The sequence below is a fragment of the Salvelinus namaycush genome, chromosome 3 (assembly GCF_016432855.1).
Source record: "Salvelinus namaycush isolate Seneca chromosome 3, SaNama_1.0, whole genome shotgun sequence".
NCBI classification, from domain to species: domain Eukaryota; kingdom Metazoa; phylum Chordata; class Actinopteri; order Salmoniformes; family Salmonidae; genus Salvelinus; species Salvelinus namaycush.
The window spans coordinates 47,995,219-48,015,044 of record NC_052309.1 but is presented as its reverse complement, the minus strand read 5'-3'; the positions used below and the strand labels follow the sequence as shown (position 1 = coordinate 48,015,044).

General features: G+C 42.9%; 1 protein-coding gene across 1 annotated transcript in view; it reads right to left on the bottom strand.

The window, feature by feature from the left end:
- The window catches only part of LOC120043896 (follistatin-related protein 4-like), a 288,303-nt gene that overhangs the window by 19,823 nt on the left and 248,654 nt on the right, over nucleotides 1-19,826 (bottom strand). Inside the window, exons 5-7 of the mRNA XM_038988499.1 lie at nucleotides 7,541-7,707; nucleotides 3,888-4,008; nucleotides 2,644-2,805 (exon numbers count right to left, since the gene is read on the bottom strand). Coding sequence (XP_038844427.1) covers nucleotides 2,644-2,805; nucleotides 3,888-4,008; nucleotides 7,541-7,707 — 450 coding nt within the window. The remainder of the gene's footprint in view (nucleotides 1-2,643; nucleotides 2,806-3,887; nucleotides 4,009-7,540; nucleotides 7,708-19,826) is intronic.

The window sequence follows — 19,826 nt, the reverse complement described above, 5'->3', positions numbered from 1 at the left end:
TCAACTACATTTTTATTTGACATTCTAGATTTTTGGGATGTCATTAGCTCCAGCTGTTTTTATCGACACAAACGTACCGCAGCAGTCAATTGTCGCATCTATTTTCTATGCAAACCTTCTAAATGTCAACAACAAAAAATCACTGGACAACATGGGAACATAGCTAGTGAGTACTGTAGCCTCACCTTTACATTGGCAAGAAAGATTGTGAGCTCTAACATTAGCCTCTGAGTTGGAAATCTATTTACTGAGGCAATGTTGAAAAATTCATGACAAATGTGTAGAGTATCACTCTCTAAAACCACCATATTCTGTAGACTTTTGAGCACTCTATTAAACCTTTACTAGGTACAAGAGTATCATCAGATCTAACAATTAAATGAACATCCTAGAATCCAGCTCTAAACTGAGCTGTGAGAGTCGGCCAATCCGTGAAGCTGGATTGCAGGATGTTAATGTATGTGTGAAGCTTTCAGAACCTCCCCTGTTTAAGCTGCATCTGAAGCCTGAAAACAGGCTATTATCACAGGTAATGACCCACACACAGCCTATAAACTGCCATCTAACGAGGGTTACTCCATAAAAGACGCTCACTTCTGTCCCCTCGGAAATTGAAACTTCCGTTTAACTCCCCCACATGGCTGGCTGCCGTAGGTTTCATTTTCACACGTTGTTCCATCTATTTCTTTAATCTTCTAGAAATGGATATTTACTCTTCTAAAATCAGTGGCCTAAAGCAATCAACCGACAAAACAACAATAGTCAAAACGGTCACCATAATCTTAGATTTGGCAACACAGAAAAGTGTGACACAGATTGGCACCTAGTATAGCAACACCTCCATGGTTCCCTGCATAATGGGGTGTCTGGTAAACAGCAGCTGCTATGACGGTAATAATAGTCTCAAGTGGCACCCTGACCCTTATATGTTACCTATGGGCCCTAGTACCTCACCTCGCTCATCAACTCATCCTTGACCGCTGGCTACGTCCCTTCCGTCTTCAAGAGAGCGAGAGTTGCACCCCTTCTGAAAAAACCTACACTCGATCCCTCCGATGTCAACAACTACAGACCAGTATCCCTTCTTTCTTTTCTCTCCAAAACTCTTGAACGTGCCGTCCTTGGCCAGCTCTCCTGCTTTCTCTCTCAGAATGACCTTCTTGATCCAAATCAGTCAGGTTTCAAGACTAGTCATTCAACTGAGACTGCTCTTCTCTGTGTCACGGAGGCGCTCCGCACTGCTAAAGCTAACTCTCTCTCCTCTGCTCTCATCCTTCTAGCCCTATCGGCTGCCTTTGATACTGTGAACCATCAGATCCTCCTCTCCACCCTCTCCGAGCTGGGCATCTCCGGCGCGGCCCACGCTTGGATTGCGTCCTACCTGACAGGTCGCTCCTACCAGGTGGCGTGGCGAGAATCTGTCTCCGCACCACGTGCTCTCACCACTGGTGTCCCCCAGGGCTCTGTTCTAGGCCCTCTCCTATTCTCGCTATACACCAAGTCACTTGGCTCTGTCATATCCTCACATGGTCTCTCCTATCATTGCTATGCAGACGACACACAATTAATCTTCTCCTTTCCCCCCTCTGATAACCAGGTGGCGAATCGCATCTCTGCATGTCTGGCAGACATATCAGTGTGGATGACGGATCACCACCTCAAGCTGAACCTCGGCAAGACGGAGCTGCTCTTCCTCCCGGGGAAGGACTGCCCGTTCCATGATCTCGCCATCACGGTTGACAACTCCATTGTGTCCTCCTCCCAGAGTGCTAAGAACCTTGGCGTGATCCTGGACAACACCCTGTCGTTCTCAACTCACATCAAGGCGGTGACCCGTTCCTGTAGGTTCATGCTCTACAACATTCGCACAGTACGACCCTGCCTCACACAGGAAGCGGCGCAGGTCCTAATCCAGGCACTTGTCATCTCCCGTCTGGATTACTGCAACTCGCTGTTGGCTGGGCTCCCTGCCTGTGCTATTAAACCCCTACAACTCATCCAGAACGCCGCAGCCCGTCTGGTGTTCAACCTTCCCAAGTTCTCTCACGTCACCCCGCTCCTCCGCTCTCTCCACTGGCTTCCAGTTGAAGCTCGCATCCGCTACAAGACCATGGTGCTTGCCTACGGAGCTGTGAGGGGAACGGCACCTCCGTACCTTCAGGCTCTGATCAGGCCCTACACCCAAACAAGGGCACTGCGTTCATCCACCTCTGGCCTGCTCGCCTCCCTACCTCTGAGGAAGTACAGTTCCCGCTCAGCCCAGTCAAAACTGTTCGCTGCTCTGGCACCCCAATGGTGGAACAAACTCCCTCACGACGCCAGGTCAGCGGAGTCAATCACCACCTTCCGGAGACACCTGAAACCCCACCTCTTTAAGGAATACCTAGGATAGGATAAAGTAATCCTTCTAACCCCCCCTCCCCCTTAAAAGAGTTAGATGCACTATTGTAAAGTGGTTGTTCCACTGGATATCATAAGGTGAATGCACCAATTTGTAAGTCGCTCTGGATAAGAGCGTCTGCTAAATGACTTAAATGTAAATGTAAATGTAGTCAAAAGTAGTTCTCTATATAGGCAATAGGGTGTCATTTGGGATGCACTCAGTCTTGCCAGTGTGGGCAGCAAGGCAGCCTGGTGCCTTACCGATGAGGGAGAGCTGCTTGGAGGGTCTAGGCTGCAGGTCCATGCCGTTCTTCAGCCACAGGATCTTAGGGTCTGGGATGCCGTCGGCGTGGCAGTGCAGGCTGGCAGACACACCAGGCTCCTGTGCCTGCGTCTCTGGGTAGACCAGGATCACTGGGGGAACTAGATACACAGAAACACGCACACATGCACAGACACACACGTGAAAAGAGAGAGGCATACTTACAAAGAAACATTGATAGGAGTGGCAGGATGGTATAGAAACACACACACAACCAGGCACATCGGGCACACCATGCAGAAAGGATTTATTTTCACACCAGTACACTGCATTAAAACAGAGTCCAGCATGAGACATGTTTATAAGAGGCATGTTTACATGTTGATAAGACCAAATAAGATCACAATTGAAATACAAGGTAATTGTCTTCCAAGATAACCTGCCTTCCAGGAAGAAAACTTTTCTCTCCGTCTTCAGCTGAAGCCAGGTCTTAGATGCAGCTGTATCGTTTTTCAATTAGCCTAAATCCTGCCGTACAACACAACACAATCACGCCTATTGTCCCTGTTAATTGAAAATCATTTCAGGCTATTTTTCTCTATTCATATCTGCGCATGCAATGAATCAAAGCTCTGAGAATGGCGATTATTATCTTTGATTTGATACGGTACAGACGGCTCTCCCAAGGTCCTCAATGAAGAGGCAGGCCCGGTAATCACACGTCATCTCGGCGGGAAAAAAATACTTATGCAAATGAGTTTGTCGAGCAGTGTGCTTTGATAAATGTCTGCAGCATCTGCGCTGCTTGCTGCTGGCTAGTTGATGTACTGTAGCTAAAACGGTTTACATGCTCAGGGTGGTATCAATTGAGTATGGTGAATAGAACGCCATGGTTACAGGCTTCATTTGCTTTCTATGATAGAATGTTGGACATGTTGGAATCAATGCCATGTTTGGTGATGTGAACCCTGTTGCTGTCACTAGAGTCTGAGGCAGGGGTTTACCAGTCCTGACCCTGGAAGGCAACTCTAAAGGTCCCTCCTCCACAAGAACATCTAACTTTATCAAAATATTTGTTGTCTATTCAAGCGACAACAAAAAAGGAACGTAACGTTGAACGCAGCAGTGATCGCAAACTGCAACTACTACACGTTTAGTCAGGTCAACATTCTGGTGACCACGTGCCAAACTAAAATCTGACCATGAAAGGACAGTGAAATGTCAAGTATGTGCCATTACTAACCATTCACCTGCAGTACATGGGTCTGGTAGAGCTCTTCATATCCATACGCATGACAGCTGTAGTTCCCCATATGAATGGTTGTCACCTTGGTGATGTAGAGGGAGCCGTCATCGCCAAAGTCCTATAGGGAGAAGAGGGAGGTGGCAGTGGAGGATGGTGAGGAAGGGAATAAGGGAGGGGAGTGAGGTGAGGGGGGAGTTGGGGACGGATGGAGGGAGGGGGGAAGGAAGGCACACAACAGGGGAGCATGGAGTGATGGGAAGCATATTAGACAATGAATCAACGTGGTCCCTGGGTGTTGGGAGGGGCGTGGGGATTTGAGCCCCGTCGTCACGCTCACTCAGTCTGATAAATAGGAAGGGTTAAAAATACAAAGAACATTAGTGTGATTAATGGAGCCAGTTGTTGTTTTTCCGGATGCACAACTCACCTGGGGTTTTAGCAGGGGCTTAGGGAGGATTAAGAAACTAAATAGTGGTGTCCCGTATGTGGCGGACAGACTGTGTGCAAGGCTACCTACCTGGAAACACATCTCTCTCTGAACACAGACTAAATAAAGCCTTAGAGTTTCTTGCCACAAGCTATTGTCCCACTATGTGATTTTAGATAGAAAACATTGCTACTCTCTTAGCTAACGAGGTGGGAGTGGATGAGGACATATCATCTCTAGCGATGCTTTTAGGTGAGGAAAGGCAGAGGATATACTTAGGACGGACTTTACAGAACATAGAAGAACAGTAGAAACTGCTTTAGAAATGAAATACTCTATAGTACAAGTACCTGTAGATCACAGGAGGTTGGTGGCACCTTAATTGGGGAGGACGTACTCATGGAAAAAGTGTGGAGTGAGTGGAATGGTGTCAAATGCATCGAACACCTGGTTTCCATGTGTTTGATGCCATGCTCCGCCATTATTTATGAGCCGTTCTCCCCTCAGCAGTCTCCCTCTGTGAGGTAGATATTAAACAGTAAACATTTTTTTCTATAGTATGTAGCCCTATAGGGGATATACTTAAATGTGTAATGTTGATTCTCATTATGTTGTCCAGTACAGGTTTATTTGAGATGCTTTTAATTACCTAGACCTGTGTGTACAGTATGTGGGGTGGACCTGAGACTATAAATGCAATACAATCCTCTCAAAGTTAAATTAAACAAGAGATGCTGAACACCTTGTTCACACTGTCATTTGGGTCTCAAATGATGGACCTTGTAGAGGAAAATGTGTTATAATAAAAAAGAATGTAAAGATTTAATACAGTGGGCGGAATGGCTTTACACTTACACAGTTAATTAGTTCCGCCTTAGTTTGTAAAGAAGCAAAATATTGTCTGATAAATGTTTCCTTTTGCTTTGTCTTTGAAATGCTAAACCAACTCCGATGCTTCCTTCTATCTCCCCTCCCCCTTTATAATACACACTAATAGTTGTCTATTGTATCCATAATAGCGTTTGTGGATTTTTCACAGCATTCCCAAACGGGCGAGTTTGACATGCTAATTAACATATGTTATAGCATAATTGTATGAATAGAGAAAACTCACTACTTAATTTCATTGCTGAATTATTCCCTTGTGTTTCAGTAAAGGTTGGTCTGTCTGGAACTACTGGAGGTGATGAGTGAAACAAATGGTTTTCTTTCTCCGCAGCTATGACACAGGCAGTCCAATTCTGATCTTTTCCACTAATTATTTGACCAATCAGATCAGCTCATTTGCCAATAATTGGCCACAAGATCAGAACTGCGCAGCCTGTGTAAACGCAGCCGTATAGTGCCGCCCTCTCCTTGAAGGCAATCAAACCAGAGGGGAACAGATTTTATCTTTCCCAAAACACAACGCAATTACTTTGGAGAAAAGTAGCCATTCAATATGTAAAATGTCCCATTTACTAGTGGGAGAGAGAGAGAGAAAGAATAATACTGCTCTACCTTTACGCTGTAGCAGAGTGCAGACAAATGGGTCTGATTCCAGCATGGGCAAATTGCCACTCAGCCAGCGAAACGTTTCATATGTCAGAGTGCCTTTTGGGTTGGAATTTCAATCACAGCTAAATGTAATATTTGTTTATTGATTGCAAAATGAGATCATTTTCATAGCAAAACAGAACAACTCAAGTTGGCCTGTAAATGAATCTACTTTACGCTGACCTGAAGCAACAAATCACACACACGGTAACCCAACATTGCAGGCGTAGAAAGACACCTGCACGGAGTTCCCACTTCTGTTTTTCAGGGGAAACGGAAGTTTTGCTGAAAATACTGGATCCCTGAAAACCGGCAACATCCGCTTTCTGCCAACGCCGCTAAAGGTGCACACACGGAGACCAAAGGCCTTCAATCAGTATGAATTATTTCCTTTGTTCTTAATTGAAATGCAGCGGTAGTGCACAATAGGAGGTAACTCTTCCCTTGCAAACTGTATGCATTACAAGAGCATAAAGCTGCCTAAGAATTACATGGGAACACATGATGCGGAGTGGCACATTGCTTATTGTGCACACCTGCATGTTCTTGCACATCAGACATTACTTTGTGAACATGAAGGCATGAAAAATAACCTCAAAGTGGTAACTGACAACTGTAATTATCATCACACACTATTTACCACTGAATACTCCATGGCCACAGTAGCAGTAGCATGTAGCATGTTGCACAGAGGACCTTTTTTCTCTCTCACTTCCTTGTCCTCCCCGTGACCCCGCCTATACACATGCCAGTTGACCTGCATGTCATTGTTTATTGTATTTCCGAGGCAACATATAACAAGGCCAATTCGTTAACATGCAAATAGAGAATTCTAATCAGCTGGTGGATTATTAACAGAGTCCCACACTGTCAGCTGTGCAGGTGAGCTAAACAACTCGCCGGCAGCACCACTCCATAGTTCATTAACCGCATGTAGCCAATTCCCATGCTATGCTATGTTGGGATTTGCTAATATTTATTTTGAACATGGTTTGTGCTCTTTCAGATCAGCACGACGCCTGGCAATGAGACCCACGTGCTACTGAGACCCAAATCATTACATCATTTCTAATCGAATAAATGATAGCTAAAAAGTGAGGAAAAACACAGACCTGTTTTTAATTGGAAATGGAAAAAAACAAGCTGGGAAAATAAGATGAATTAATGGTGTTAATGGGAATTAGCATTTCTCATTTACTTTCCGTGAACCTTTATCTAACGTTATTGATTATTCTTAGATTTCTTTCAGCGTGAAGAGCCCCTGTTGAGAGACACATTCTGAGGATAATCAAATATTAACCAACGTTCCAATTACAATTTTTTTTTCTAAAAACACACCACATCAAAGTTTACAATGTTGGACACTGGTTCAGTGTTTCACCTTGAAAGGCCAATGACATTTAAAGACACTCTTATCTACATATCTACAGTTTTGGAGTGAAAGCCTATACAGTTTTGGGCTGTATGACTAACCTGTTTCAACCCTGTTCCCTTGGACTCTGGCTCATACTAGCATGACTTAATTAATGTCAAAACATGATTTTTACAGGGTCCTATAACTTTCCATAAATTCCCTGGTTTCCAGAAATCCTGGCTGGAGACTACTGGATTTCCTGCTTATTCCCTTCTTATTCTGGGAATCCTCCAACCAGGACAACTGAAACTCTCTGACTCAGCCAATACTCACATTGATGTCCTCCAGGTCCAGGAAGTTGAGTATGATCCCGTTCCTCTTCCAGATGATTGGCGGCCGCAGCGTTCCCTGGATGGCACAAGACAGCACGGTGCTGAGGCCCACTGTTACCGTGGAGACACTCACTCTCTGGTCCTCAGCCAGGCTCAGCTGAACTACCTCTGTAGTCGGGGTGGGGCGAAGAGGGAGAGCGATAGAGAGGGCGAGAGAGACATACAGTAGGGGAGTGAGAGAGAGGAGAGGAGAGAGGGAAAGAGAGAGAATAGGGGGTGAGAGAGAAGAGAGAGGGGGGAGAAAGAGAGAAAGAAAGAAAGAAACAGAAAGAAAGAAAGACGACAGAAAGAGAGAGACCAATAAAATGAGCTGGTGGAACTGAACCAAAGACAGACTTTATTCATCACATCACAGAACACACAGTAGGGGATACAAACACAGCTGTGTGAGAGAGAACGGTGTCTGATCTGAGGACGAGAGCAGGACATTGTGGAAATATAATTTCTCTCATTAAGGAAGATTTACATTCAGCTGACTAGCAAGTCCAATTTGTTTCACCTTTAAGGAAAATCAAGAAGCACTGTTCCAGAGTGTCCCCGGGGCCCATATACAGGAAGGAAGAGAGAGGGATGAGAGAGGGATGGAAGAATGAGGGATGACAGGTAATAATGTAATAAATACACTGTACAAAACATTAGGAACACCTGCTCTTTCCATGACATAGACTGACCAGGTGATTCCAGGTGAAAACTATGATCCCTTATTGATGTCACTTGTTAAATCCACTTCAATTAGTGTAGATGAAGGGGAGGAGACAGGTTAAATAATCATTTTTAAGCCTTGAGACAACTGAGACATGGATTGTGTATGTGTGCGATTCAGAGGGTGAATGGGCAGACAAAAGATGTAAGTGCATTTGAACGGGGTATGGTAGTAGGTGCCAGGTGCACCGGTTTGAGTGTCCAAAACAGCAACACGGCTGGGTTTTTCACTATCAAATCAAATCAAATGTATTTATATAGCCCTTCGTACATCAGCTGATATCTCAAAGTGCTGTACAGAAACCCAGCCTAAAACTCCAAACAGCAAGCAATGCAGGTGTAGAAGCACGGTGGCTAGGAAAAACTCCCTAGAAAGGCCAAAACCTAGGAAGAAACCTAGAGAGCAACCAGGCTATGAGGGGTGGCTAGTCCTCTTCTAGCTGTGCCGGGTGGAGATTATAACAGAACATGGCCAAGATGTTCAAATGTTCATAAATGACCAGCATGGTCAAATAATAATAATCACAGTAGTTGTCGAGGGTGCAGCAAGTCAGCACCTCAGGAGTAAATGTCAGTTGGCTTTTCATAGCCGATCATTAAGAGTATCTCTACCGCTCCTGCGGTCTCTAGAGAGTTGAAAACAGCAGGTCTGGGACAGGTAGCACGTCCGGTGAACAGATCAGGGTTCCATAGCCGCAGGCAAAACAGTTGAAACTGGAGCAGCAGCACGGCCAGGTGGACTGGGGACAGCAAGGAGTCATCAACAGTTTCTCGTGTGTATCAAGAATGGTCCGCCACCCAAAGGACATCCAGCCAACTTGACACAACTGTGGGAAGCATTGGAGTCAACATGGGCCAGCATCCCTGTGGAACGCTTTCGACACCTTGCAGAGTCCATACCCAGACAAATTGAGGCTGTTCTGATGGCAAAAGGGGTTGCAACTCAATGTTAGGAAGGTGTTCCTAATGTTTTGTACACTCAGTGTATGTCTGAATGACCCTGGGTCAAAATTGGTTGGGGTCTTTAGGAAGAGTATAACTCATTCAATAAACAAATTCCCAAACACCTGACAGATATCTAAACAGAGGCGACCATGCATGAACTCCTGAGCAAATCCCTGTTCCCTTCCCACTCTGAAATGGATTGGATGGAAACAATTGGCTCTCTTCCCCCGTGTGACCTATATAAAATTACAATGTGCCATCCTCTCCTGCTGGTCTATACTTTCCTTACAGTCGGTATTGCTACAGTACATGACTTCAACAAACACTACTGGATATGTAGGCGAATCCAATGGTGATCAAATCCAGGTGATCCAAATCCAAATAGGTTTGACAGGTTTGAGACACACAATGTTGCTTCCTCTAGTCGACTCACCCTAGTTCATGTTCAGACTACAATACCTTGCATTTCGAAGGAGCTTGGCGAAGAGCTGCTCTGCTCGGCTAGTACATGCTTGTGACAAATCTCCCCTGCTTTTCTCGCAGAATCAATTCACGATGTTCTGATCCACCTCTTATAAAGGCTTACGTAAACCCGATTCATCAGGCTCTGAAAGCAGAGAGCCAGCGGAGCCCAAACACAACCTGCTTGAGAGGGAAACATTTACTGTTGCCGTCTAATGATATCATTAAGTCAAGAACTACTTTGATTGCTACATTGCTTGCTGTTCCTTCGTTCAGTTACAAAACATACCAAAAGAGGTGAAACACTGAATTTATAGTAAAGTAACCAAGGGTTACTTATAGGATTAGTGAAAAACTGAATTTATAGTAAAATAACCAATGGTTACTTACTGGATTGGTGAGATTAGGAGAGCAGATCTAATAGTGTGCCTTTTGGGGGCCCTAAGTGAGATAGACGTTTTAACGTTTATTTTCTGCAATTCTACACATTTTGCCATTGGGTGTAAAGAAAATGTTGCAGTTTTAAAGCAAGTGTTCTGCAAATCTACACATGTTGCCATGGGGCAGAGAGAAAGCATGTGGAGTTTTACAGCACATTTCATGCAATTCTACCCATTTTGCCATGGAAGGGAGAGAAATTGTTGCAGTTTCAAAGCAAATTCCCTAATGACTTATGCCATGTTAATATGATATCTGAGTGAGAATGACTAACAAAACCAATGGGGCCTCCTGGAGGTCAGGGCACCTGGGCACATGCCCTGCATGCGCGGTCGGTATTCGGCCATGATTAGGCCGAATACAAGTTTAGATAACTGACTAGACTAACTCCCAATCTAAAAACTGTTAGCTGACATGGCTAATTGAGTGACTGTCAGTGACTCACATATCACGAGTAAAATATTTCTAAATTGTACCTATTATGTATTCTACTATTCTTACTCTCAGTTTTAAGTTGAGGACCCCGACTGAGTTCCAAAATAAAACAGTATTCGTTTTTTTCTTATGATACGTTGCCACTTCCAGGTAGGGTTTAATCTACCCCACAGTAATTGGGGTGACATGGTGGGCTATGAGAGGTAGGCCAATGCAGAGCAGAATACATTGATTTGACATGGCTAGCTAGGGAGCCTACTCCTCACTACAACTGGCCTCTCATGTACACTGCATACCTTTATGTTACTGGTATCACAATATGCAGAGAGAAGGATTGTGCAAATGACTGAGTAGTCAGTTTCCCTTTTTGTTCTCCAATGTTACATGTACAGTATATGAGTAGAGAGTAAAGTTGTTGAAAAGGACATATTCATTTGCAGGGTCTTGAGAGCTGTCTCCAAACCGAAAGCAAAACTGAAGTGAAGAGGAAATTCGTCAACTCTTGAAGGACAGTGAAGGTTGATAAAACTGATAGATCATTGTTAAAACCAACACATTTCAGCCTTCCAAATTCAGCCATGATATATACACTTTGACACTTATGAGCTGAATCAAATGTAAAATTGAGAGTGCACTAAGATGGAGGTTATTGCAGAGACAACCTGGCAACTTTTCAAACCCACTCCGTCTAGAAATTCAGCCTACACTGTTTCGTCTGGCACAAAAGCAATACAAAAAAAACACCCACACAAAAATGTCTTCCATGTTAGAACAGTGGTGGGTTCATCTTTTGTTGGCTCTGAGCAATTCGATGTGAAATAAATACTGATGCCAAATGGAGATTTTGACTCCAGCTTTGGAGATTGTTGTTCCCTGAGGAGAAGCCTCTCTCCGTCCAATTTTTTACCAGCCGACTACACAGGCAAAAGCCTCGTCTTCTGAAGAGCAGAGCGCGTGTGACAAAGGCAGACAAATTACATATCCACTGGCCATGCCTGCACGGTTCTCCCTGCTGGATAGGGTTGACATGACATTATCTCCTTAATGATTCCTAGGCTTTTTAACCCACCCAAAAATTGCATGTGTACGAGTAACTTTCCTGCAATTCACAAACTATTGATCCATCAGTGGTAACTGCTAGCGCCTGCTATATGGGGTATAGCCAACATGGAGGATGCTCGGTTCTGGCCTCCGCTCCAGAAAATACACACAGAAATGTAAATGCAAAGTAGGAATGAGCTCTCCCTGGGAATAACTCATGTGGGCCTCTGAACGCAGCCCAGAAATCTCATCCCCTTTCTCCTATATTACCTGGGGCCTCATGTGCCTAAATAAGACATCCCTGGAAACAAAACAGGGAGAAGAGAGCTTGGCTGTCTGCGAGGTGGGGGTACACAGGAATGAGAGTCGGGGAGGGAGCATTAGACTCGGTAAGAATTCGGCCTAAATGTTTGATTGGTCTCCATAGCTCCACCTCCCAAGCTCTCTGATGCTTAAGGCAATCTGATTAAGTTGTCAGTTGTGGCTAAGGCAATTTGCGACCAAGCTTTAACTTCCTGACTGATGTCTTGCTGTTGCTTCAATATATCCACATAATCTTCCTTCCTAATGATGCCATCTATTTTGTGAAGTGCACAAGTCCCTCCTGCAGCAAAGCACCCCCACAACATGATGCTGACACCCCCGTGCTTCACGGTTGGGATGGTGTTCTTTGGCTTGCAAGCCTCCCCCTATTCCTCCAAACATAACGATGGTCATTATGGCCAAACAGTTCTATTTTTGTTTCATCAGACCAGAGGACATTTCTCCAAAAAGTACGATCTTTGTCCCCATGTGCAGTTGCAAACCATAGGCTGACTTTTTATTGCGGTTATGGAGCAGTGGCTTCTTCCTTACTGAGCAGCCTTTCAGGTTATGTCGATATAGGACTCGTTTTACTGTGGATATACACTGCTCAAAAAAATAAAGGGAACACTTAAACAACACAATGTAACTCCATGTCATGCAATAAAATGCAAATTAATTACTTAAAAATCATACAATGTGATTTTCTGGATTTTTGTGATTTAGATTTAGATTCCGTCTCTCACAGTTGAAGTGTACATATGATAAAAATTACAGACCTCTACATGTTTTGTAAGTAGGAAAACCTGCAAAATCGTCAGTGAATCAAATACTTCTTCTCCCCACTGTATATACACACACACACACTACCATTCAAAAGTTTTGGGTCACTTAGAAATGTCCTTAAAATAACATCAAATTGATCAGAAATACAGTGTAGACATTGTTAGTGTTGTAAATGACTATTGCTGCTGGAAACATCAGATTTTTTATGAAATATCTACATAGGCGTACAGAGGCCCATTCTCAGCAACCATCACTCCTGTGTTCCAATGGCACGTTGTGTTAGCTCATCCAAGTTTATAATTTTAAAAGGCTAATTGATCATTAGAAAACCCTTTTGCAATTATGTTAGCACAGCTGAAAACTGTCATCCTGATTAAAGAAGCAATACAACTTGCCTTCTTTAGACAAGTTGAGTATCTGGAGCTTCAGCATTTGTGAGTTTGATTACACGCTCAAAATGGCCAGAGACAAATAACATTTTTCTGAAACGCGTCAGTCTATTCTTGTTCTGAGAAATGAAGGCTATTCCATGAGAGAAATTGCCAAGAAACTGAAGATTTCGTACAACGCTGTGTACTACTCCCTTCACAGAACAGCGCAAACTGGCTCGAACCAGAATAGAAAGAGGAGTGGGAGGCCCCGCTGCACAACTGAGCAAGAGGACAGGTGCATTAGACTTTCAGAATTTCAGAAGAAAGTGCTTTGTTTTTGGCCATTTTGTGCCAGTAATCGAACCCACAAATGCTGATGCTCCAGATACTCAACTAGTCTAAAGAAGGCCAGTTTTATTGCTTCTTTAATCAGTATAATAAGTATAGATATTCCATTAATAATCAGCTGTTTCCAGTTACAATAGTCATTTACAACATTAACAATGTCTACACTGTATTTCTGATCAACGTGATGTTATTTTAATGCACAAAAAATGTGCTTTTCTTTCAAAAGTTACCCCAAACTATTGAACGGCGGTGTATATCTTTTTTTAAATTGAACCTTTATTTAACTAGGCAAGTCAGTTAGGAACAAATTATTATTTACAATGACTGCCTACCCCGGCCAAACCCTAACCCGGACAACGCTGTGCTTTTTGTGCGCCACCCTATGGGACTCCCAATCACGGCCAGGGTCTGTAGTGACGCCTCTAGCACTGAGATGCTGTACCTTAGACCGCTGCGCCACTCGGGAGCCCCACAATATATATAGAGAGTCAGGATAGATCATTTCAGGTTATACAGAGTCAAGCTAGATCATTTCAGGTTGTATAGAGTCAGGATAGATCATTTCAGGTTATACAGTGTCAAGCTGGATCATTTCAGGTTGTATAGAGTCAGGATAGATCATTTCAGGTTATACAGTGTCAAGCTAGATCATTTCAGGTTGTATAGAGTCAGGATAGATAATTTCAGGTTAGGTAGATAGATTAATTAATAGATTCAGGATATCAACACCTGAAAAGGAATTTGTTTATTTTGCCATTCTTGATACTTGCTACCTATTCTCCAATGCTGCCAAAGCTGCTTAGAAATGGGCTTTAAAGCAATCAGGTTTAAAACAGCTCTTAATTGGTGCTCTGTTTCCTCTTGCTGGGCCACATTCTTGTGACTGCATGGTTCCCTCAGTCCAATCCCTAACTGATAGCAATGTGCCACTACTGCAATATAATATCTGAAGAAAAGCAGCCACATTGGACCTAAAGTACAAACATGCATGCACACACACAAGCACGTGCAGACACACACTTTTATGTGTCTTTTCAAAGCGGGGAGAGGCTCTATGCAGATATGCCTCCCCTGAGATCCCTCGGTGACTACAAACAATCCCTGATGTGTTGCTGTACATATAAGCCTGGGCTGTGCAGGTGGGAACTGATACATATGGTTGTTCTATTATCAATTAAAAACAGACAATATTTGCCACGTCCAGTAAAAGGACTTGCAAGGACTTATAAGGTATTGTAATTTCACACCAAGGCAAAGTGATAAAATACATAAATACACCAGCTAATACATTTTTGGTTCCAGGAACGGTTGGGTGAGGTAGAATTTGTATTTATTAAGAATCCCCATTAGCTGCTGCCATGGCAGCTGCTACTCAGACCTGGGGTCCAGCAACATGACCTCTTATTCTGAGAATGTTGCATACCGCAGCATTCCAGGAACAGTCTAACGAATTGTTAACTCCAACAAGTTCTAAAACGTTCTACGGAACATGAATTTATCTTAAAACCATAGACATTAAAACCAGTAGATAGTGATAGTGCCGACGTCATCCACGTATTCCTATGGAAAACTTGACTCATGAAGCCAGAAGTATTAGAATTTGAAGCGTGCCATATTGCTGAATGGGGCTGAATGGCACCCCCAAAAAATGCTAAGGATCATGGTGAAAGTGTTCGAGACTAGAAAATTATTGTGGTCGATGTAGTCGTTTTCATCGTGCCTGAGAGAGTCAACCTTAATGTCTATGGAACCTCCTCGTAGGCTGCCGGGCCTGTGATTGGTCTATGTCAGCACGTGGTCCTGTGTGACGACAAATGTCATAATAATAATTTACATAGGCTCTCTAGGGCACCGCTAGGTTGCTACACGGTAGCTGACCAGCAAAGCTTGTGACTTCACGCTCCAGACTGGACATTGGGGACCTGCTTAAAACCCAATGGGACCCAGTAGAAAGAGGTCTCCACATGTTCTTGAAATGCTTTTTGCTATAACTGAGATGGTATGTGAATAAAATGTTTCCAGCACAACAACCTGAAGTTATTACCATTGGAATAATACATTCACTTCTGTCTCTCTCAGTTTTTCTTTAGTGCTCTCCCTCTCTTTCATTCTCTCGCTCATTCATTCATTCATTCATTCTCTCTCTCTCTTTCTTTCATTCTCTCTCTCTCTCTCGTTCTTGAGTTCTCTCTCTTTCATTCTCGCTCTCTCTCTCTTTCATTCTCATCTCTGTTATTCCTCTCTCTTTCTTTAGTTCTCTCTCTCTCATTTTATTTTTGTCTCTTTCTTTAGTTCCCTCTCTTTTATTCTCATCTCTTTAATTCCTTTCTCTCTCTCTCTCGTTCTCGCTCTCTCTTCGATTTGAGGGATCTGAATGTGTCAGTTGGCGAGTGTGCTGGTAATTCATGGAGGGAAAAGAGAAGATGAGCCATCAGCAGCCCACTCATTAATCACACACAATCCAGAACCTTAATCTCCTCCACAGGTAAAGATGAATCCCTCCATTGCCTCTCGCTCTACTTCTCCTGTCTCACTTTTATTCTACTTCTGTCTCTCTCTCGTATTTTTCTATCTTTCTCTCGTCACCTCTCCCTTTGCCTCTCCCTCTCTTTCTTTCTCTCGCTCTACCTCTCTCGGTCACTTTCTCTTTAAATGTGCCCCAGTGGCTCTAACAAAGCCAAGGTGGAGAGACTGACTGCGGCTCCCTGGCAGGCCTGAACTACAAGGAGAATGAAGCTTTTTATAATCACTAAGAATAGGAAAGGTCTGGATGATGAGAACAATCACATCGTTAAACTACATTTAAAAGTTTAGAAATAAGGAAAGATTTCATTGATTGGGCAGGACCTATATCTCTAAGTGAACTCTGTAATATAGGCACAGGAGAATCTGCAATGTAAGGTCAATAACATACTACATTGCTGCTAGTCTGCTTATTGGTTTATTAACAAAAATAGCAATTTACATTTACTTGTAAATCGGTATCTAAATGAATAATAGCATGATGTTACTAGGTACTAATCTCTCACTTCGAATGCTCTCACTAGATTTCATGGAAAAATATTATTTTATGGAAAAATAGGATACAGAAGGTTCAGACACATGCAATTTTACATTTTTCAATCCGTTATAATGCTTGTGAAACGGAGACAAAAAAAGCTTTGTAATTTGGGGAACAGTATAAGTTACTGAGGATAACTGAGGAGACATTCTATGTCACAGCCAATTGCCATTATTTGCTAAAGAAACCCATAAATCCTTATGGAACTCAATTTCCTGAACCATAAAAAAACAATAGTTTCCAGTCACATATTTTTTTATGGACTGAACGTTTGACTGAGAATGGGTGTCTTTCTCATGTACATAAAAAAATTCACAACCAATAGTTCATGTAAAACTTACTCTATTATAGATTAAGTATGTGATGGCAAATATTCAGCGGAGTAGGAAAAAATAGGTTCAGATAATCCCTTGAACAGTTGGCAGATTAATAAACAATACCGTTTTGTACCATTGGTATTTGCTCGTAGTGTGAAGGATACTTTTAACCTTGGACACAATATCTTCATCTTACAATAGTTGAGGATAGGCTTGTTTCCTAAAAATGGAATCTGAAATTCCATTTTAGGATTTTTTTAGGGGGCTGGCCCATCTCAAGGCGTCCTCCTCAGGTTAGAAATATTTTCACCTTTTCACCTTTTTCTCCTTGTAAGGTACAAAATAAACAAAAAATGTGCACACCCTCCACCCTCATAGACTTAACAAAAAATTACCACAAATAACGAACTGTAGCGACCCTGTGTTTATAAGCGTGGATATTGAATTTGCCACTTCAGCATGCTTTTGGGGCACAGTCGATGCCACGCAGGACTACGGGCCAGAAAGTTGAGGGTTCGCCGAGCACCACGGATGAGCTAACTCTCCCTGACAGTTTCGTTAGACCTACCCTACGACCAGAGCCATCTGCAGACAATGATCAGCTAGGTGAAAATCTGATTTTCAACATGTTTATGCAATATTTATAATTATCTAAAATATATGCAACAAATGTTCCACCAACAGGTTTCTGTGCCAATGCACCATAACCAATAAACAAAGCATACAGACTTCGGGCGCTTCAACATGGTTTGCGTTTTCAACGCTACAATCTGCATTGTTTGGATGCTGGAATTATATTTTGGACGAATGTGCGCAGGTAGCCTACAGGATACGTTTGAAGTAGTCTATAATCAGATTAAAACGTTATGACTGGTTGTGTTAATGCCACAAATAAGAGATAATACATTGTAAAAGTGAAATTACAAATATTTAGGCTATAGGATATTGAAGCGTTATGAATTCTAGGTGCGCGAGGAATAGCCACTCGGATTGGAGAGAAGGCAGAGCTCAGCATCCTGAATAACTGGGCTTGCTGGAAGCATATGTGGCCACATAATTATAGGATGACTTGGTGATCGACAACAGACAGCGCATCTCAGTATCAGCACTTAAAATACAGTCAGACTGGCACGCTACTTTCGTAGAATGGAATGAAACATTCAAATCACGTTTGCCCTGTTATTCAAATGACATTTTCACTGCAGTTTACAGCCTAGAGTAGAACGTACTCACGTGAAAACAATGCAATGGGGTGTTGGAGGCTACTCTAGGTAGGATAATTGTATTGTCCCTAAACAAGATCGATAGGGCAGCTTTTTGAGCAGCCTGTCTCATGTCTTCACTGTTCTTTCATGCACAATGATGCACCATGTCCTCTCCACTTATAATGAAAATTGGTGCAGCTTTGAATAATTGTATATGTGGTATGATTGCTACTTAGGATATTGCAGAACTGGACAAACGATCCACCTACCACTATTGTCACTATGAATGGTGGATAGAGAGCAGGCTAGACCATTAGACGGGTAGACTATATTGACCTGTGTGGTATAGTTAGTGTGTGGAAAAACTTAGTGCATAAGGGATGTACCAAAACACCTCGATATAGGGGAGGTGCATGCAAGCAGATGAGGAAATTTGGCTAGGATGAAAGTAATGGTATAGTAAAACCTGGAAAAGGGCGAAAGTAAACCCGGGAGAAAAAAACTCTACCCTCCCCTGTGCCAAATAAAAACCACAGAACCCTCCCCAAAGCCTAAAAAAACCATAGACAACCTTCACTTAATACTGACCTCCAAGCCGTTAGTGAGGGGCTACACATTCTCTGAAACTAATCTCCAACTAAATTTGGCTAGATCAAGCCTGATTCATTAAAGGCCAACATGCAATCTGGATATTCTTTAATCTGTAAAGCAGAAGCAGAAGCATTACAGATTCTGTGAAGGAAATGTAAAGGTAATTTACGATTGAGCCGACATGCAGCATTTACTGTGAATGCAGTCTTCACCAACACATGAACATTGCCTTTAAATTTCAATCACGATGTAATGCTGAATTTCCACGATAACGGATTGAATAGAGCCTAAATCTTTTAAAAACAGCCAGCCAGAAGCATTTTCTTATTAAACAATGCTAAAGCCTTTGACAGGGGTAAATAGCTTTTCTTGTTTTAAAGCCTTAAGGAGGAGGTAAGAGGGATTAATTGCCTGCAGCATAAATCTTTTTTTATGGGTGCCACTGACTGACCTGACCTAGAGATGTTATTGGCTACCAGCTGAATGTAGACCCAGTAAACACACACACACACACACACCATCTCTTCTGCAGCTCATGAAATGGGGTGTGTTTGAAATGTCTTCCAAAGCGTCAATATTAGACCTTGGTTCTTCTCAGAGTGTAGGAATCACATTGCGCCAGACAGTGTTTGGGTTTGAACATGATTTGCAACTTTTGAATTGAATTTCATTCTGCGTGTTATTCATAAAGCTAGGGGCCCGATTCCGTCAGATCCGCTTTAGCCGACATCTTCATAGCTGATGATTTGATGTGTCGGAGGTGGAACTGCGTTAGAGCTGTCAAATCCACAATCGACTCACAGTATCATACCTAAAGCGGACATTGCCATTGGCTGCACAAAGACGCAATAAGAGAAATCCCATGCAGCCTTGTTTACACTTTCAAACACTAAAATGTGAGATGTAATCTACACCTCGTTTAGGATGATATAAATTCTCATTATTTCATTTAATGATTTTCATTATTTTTTATATAGCCTACACGTTCTGGTTCTGAACTTCTGGGACGGGTGTGGCTTCGTGACAAAGATCGCTTGACAGCTCCAACGCAATTCCACCTCCGACACAGCCAAAACATCAGCAATGCGGGTGTCTGCTATCACCGGTTAACACTTGATCTGATTGAATCTAGACCTAGAAAGGAGGATGGTGAAAGCTAAGTATGTGCAGGGAAATAGCTAAGTAAGCGTTGTGCAGTAATGCCACCATGAGACTTGAAGTA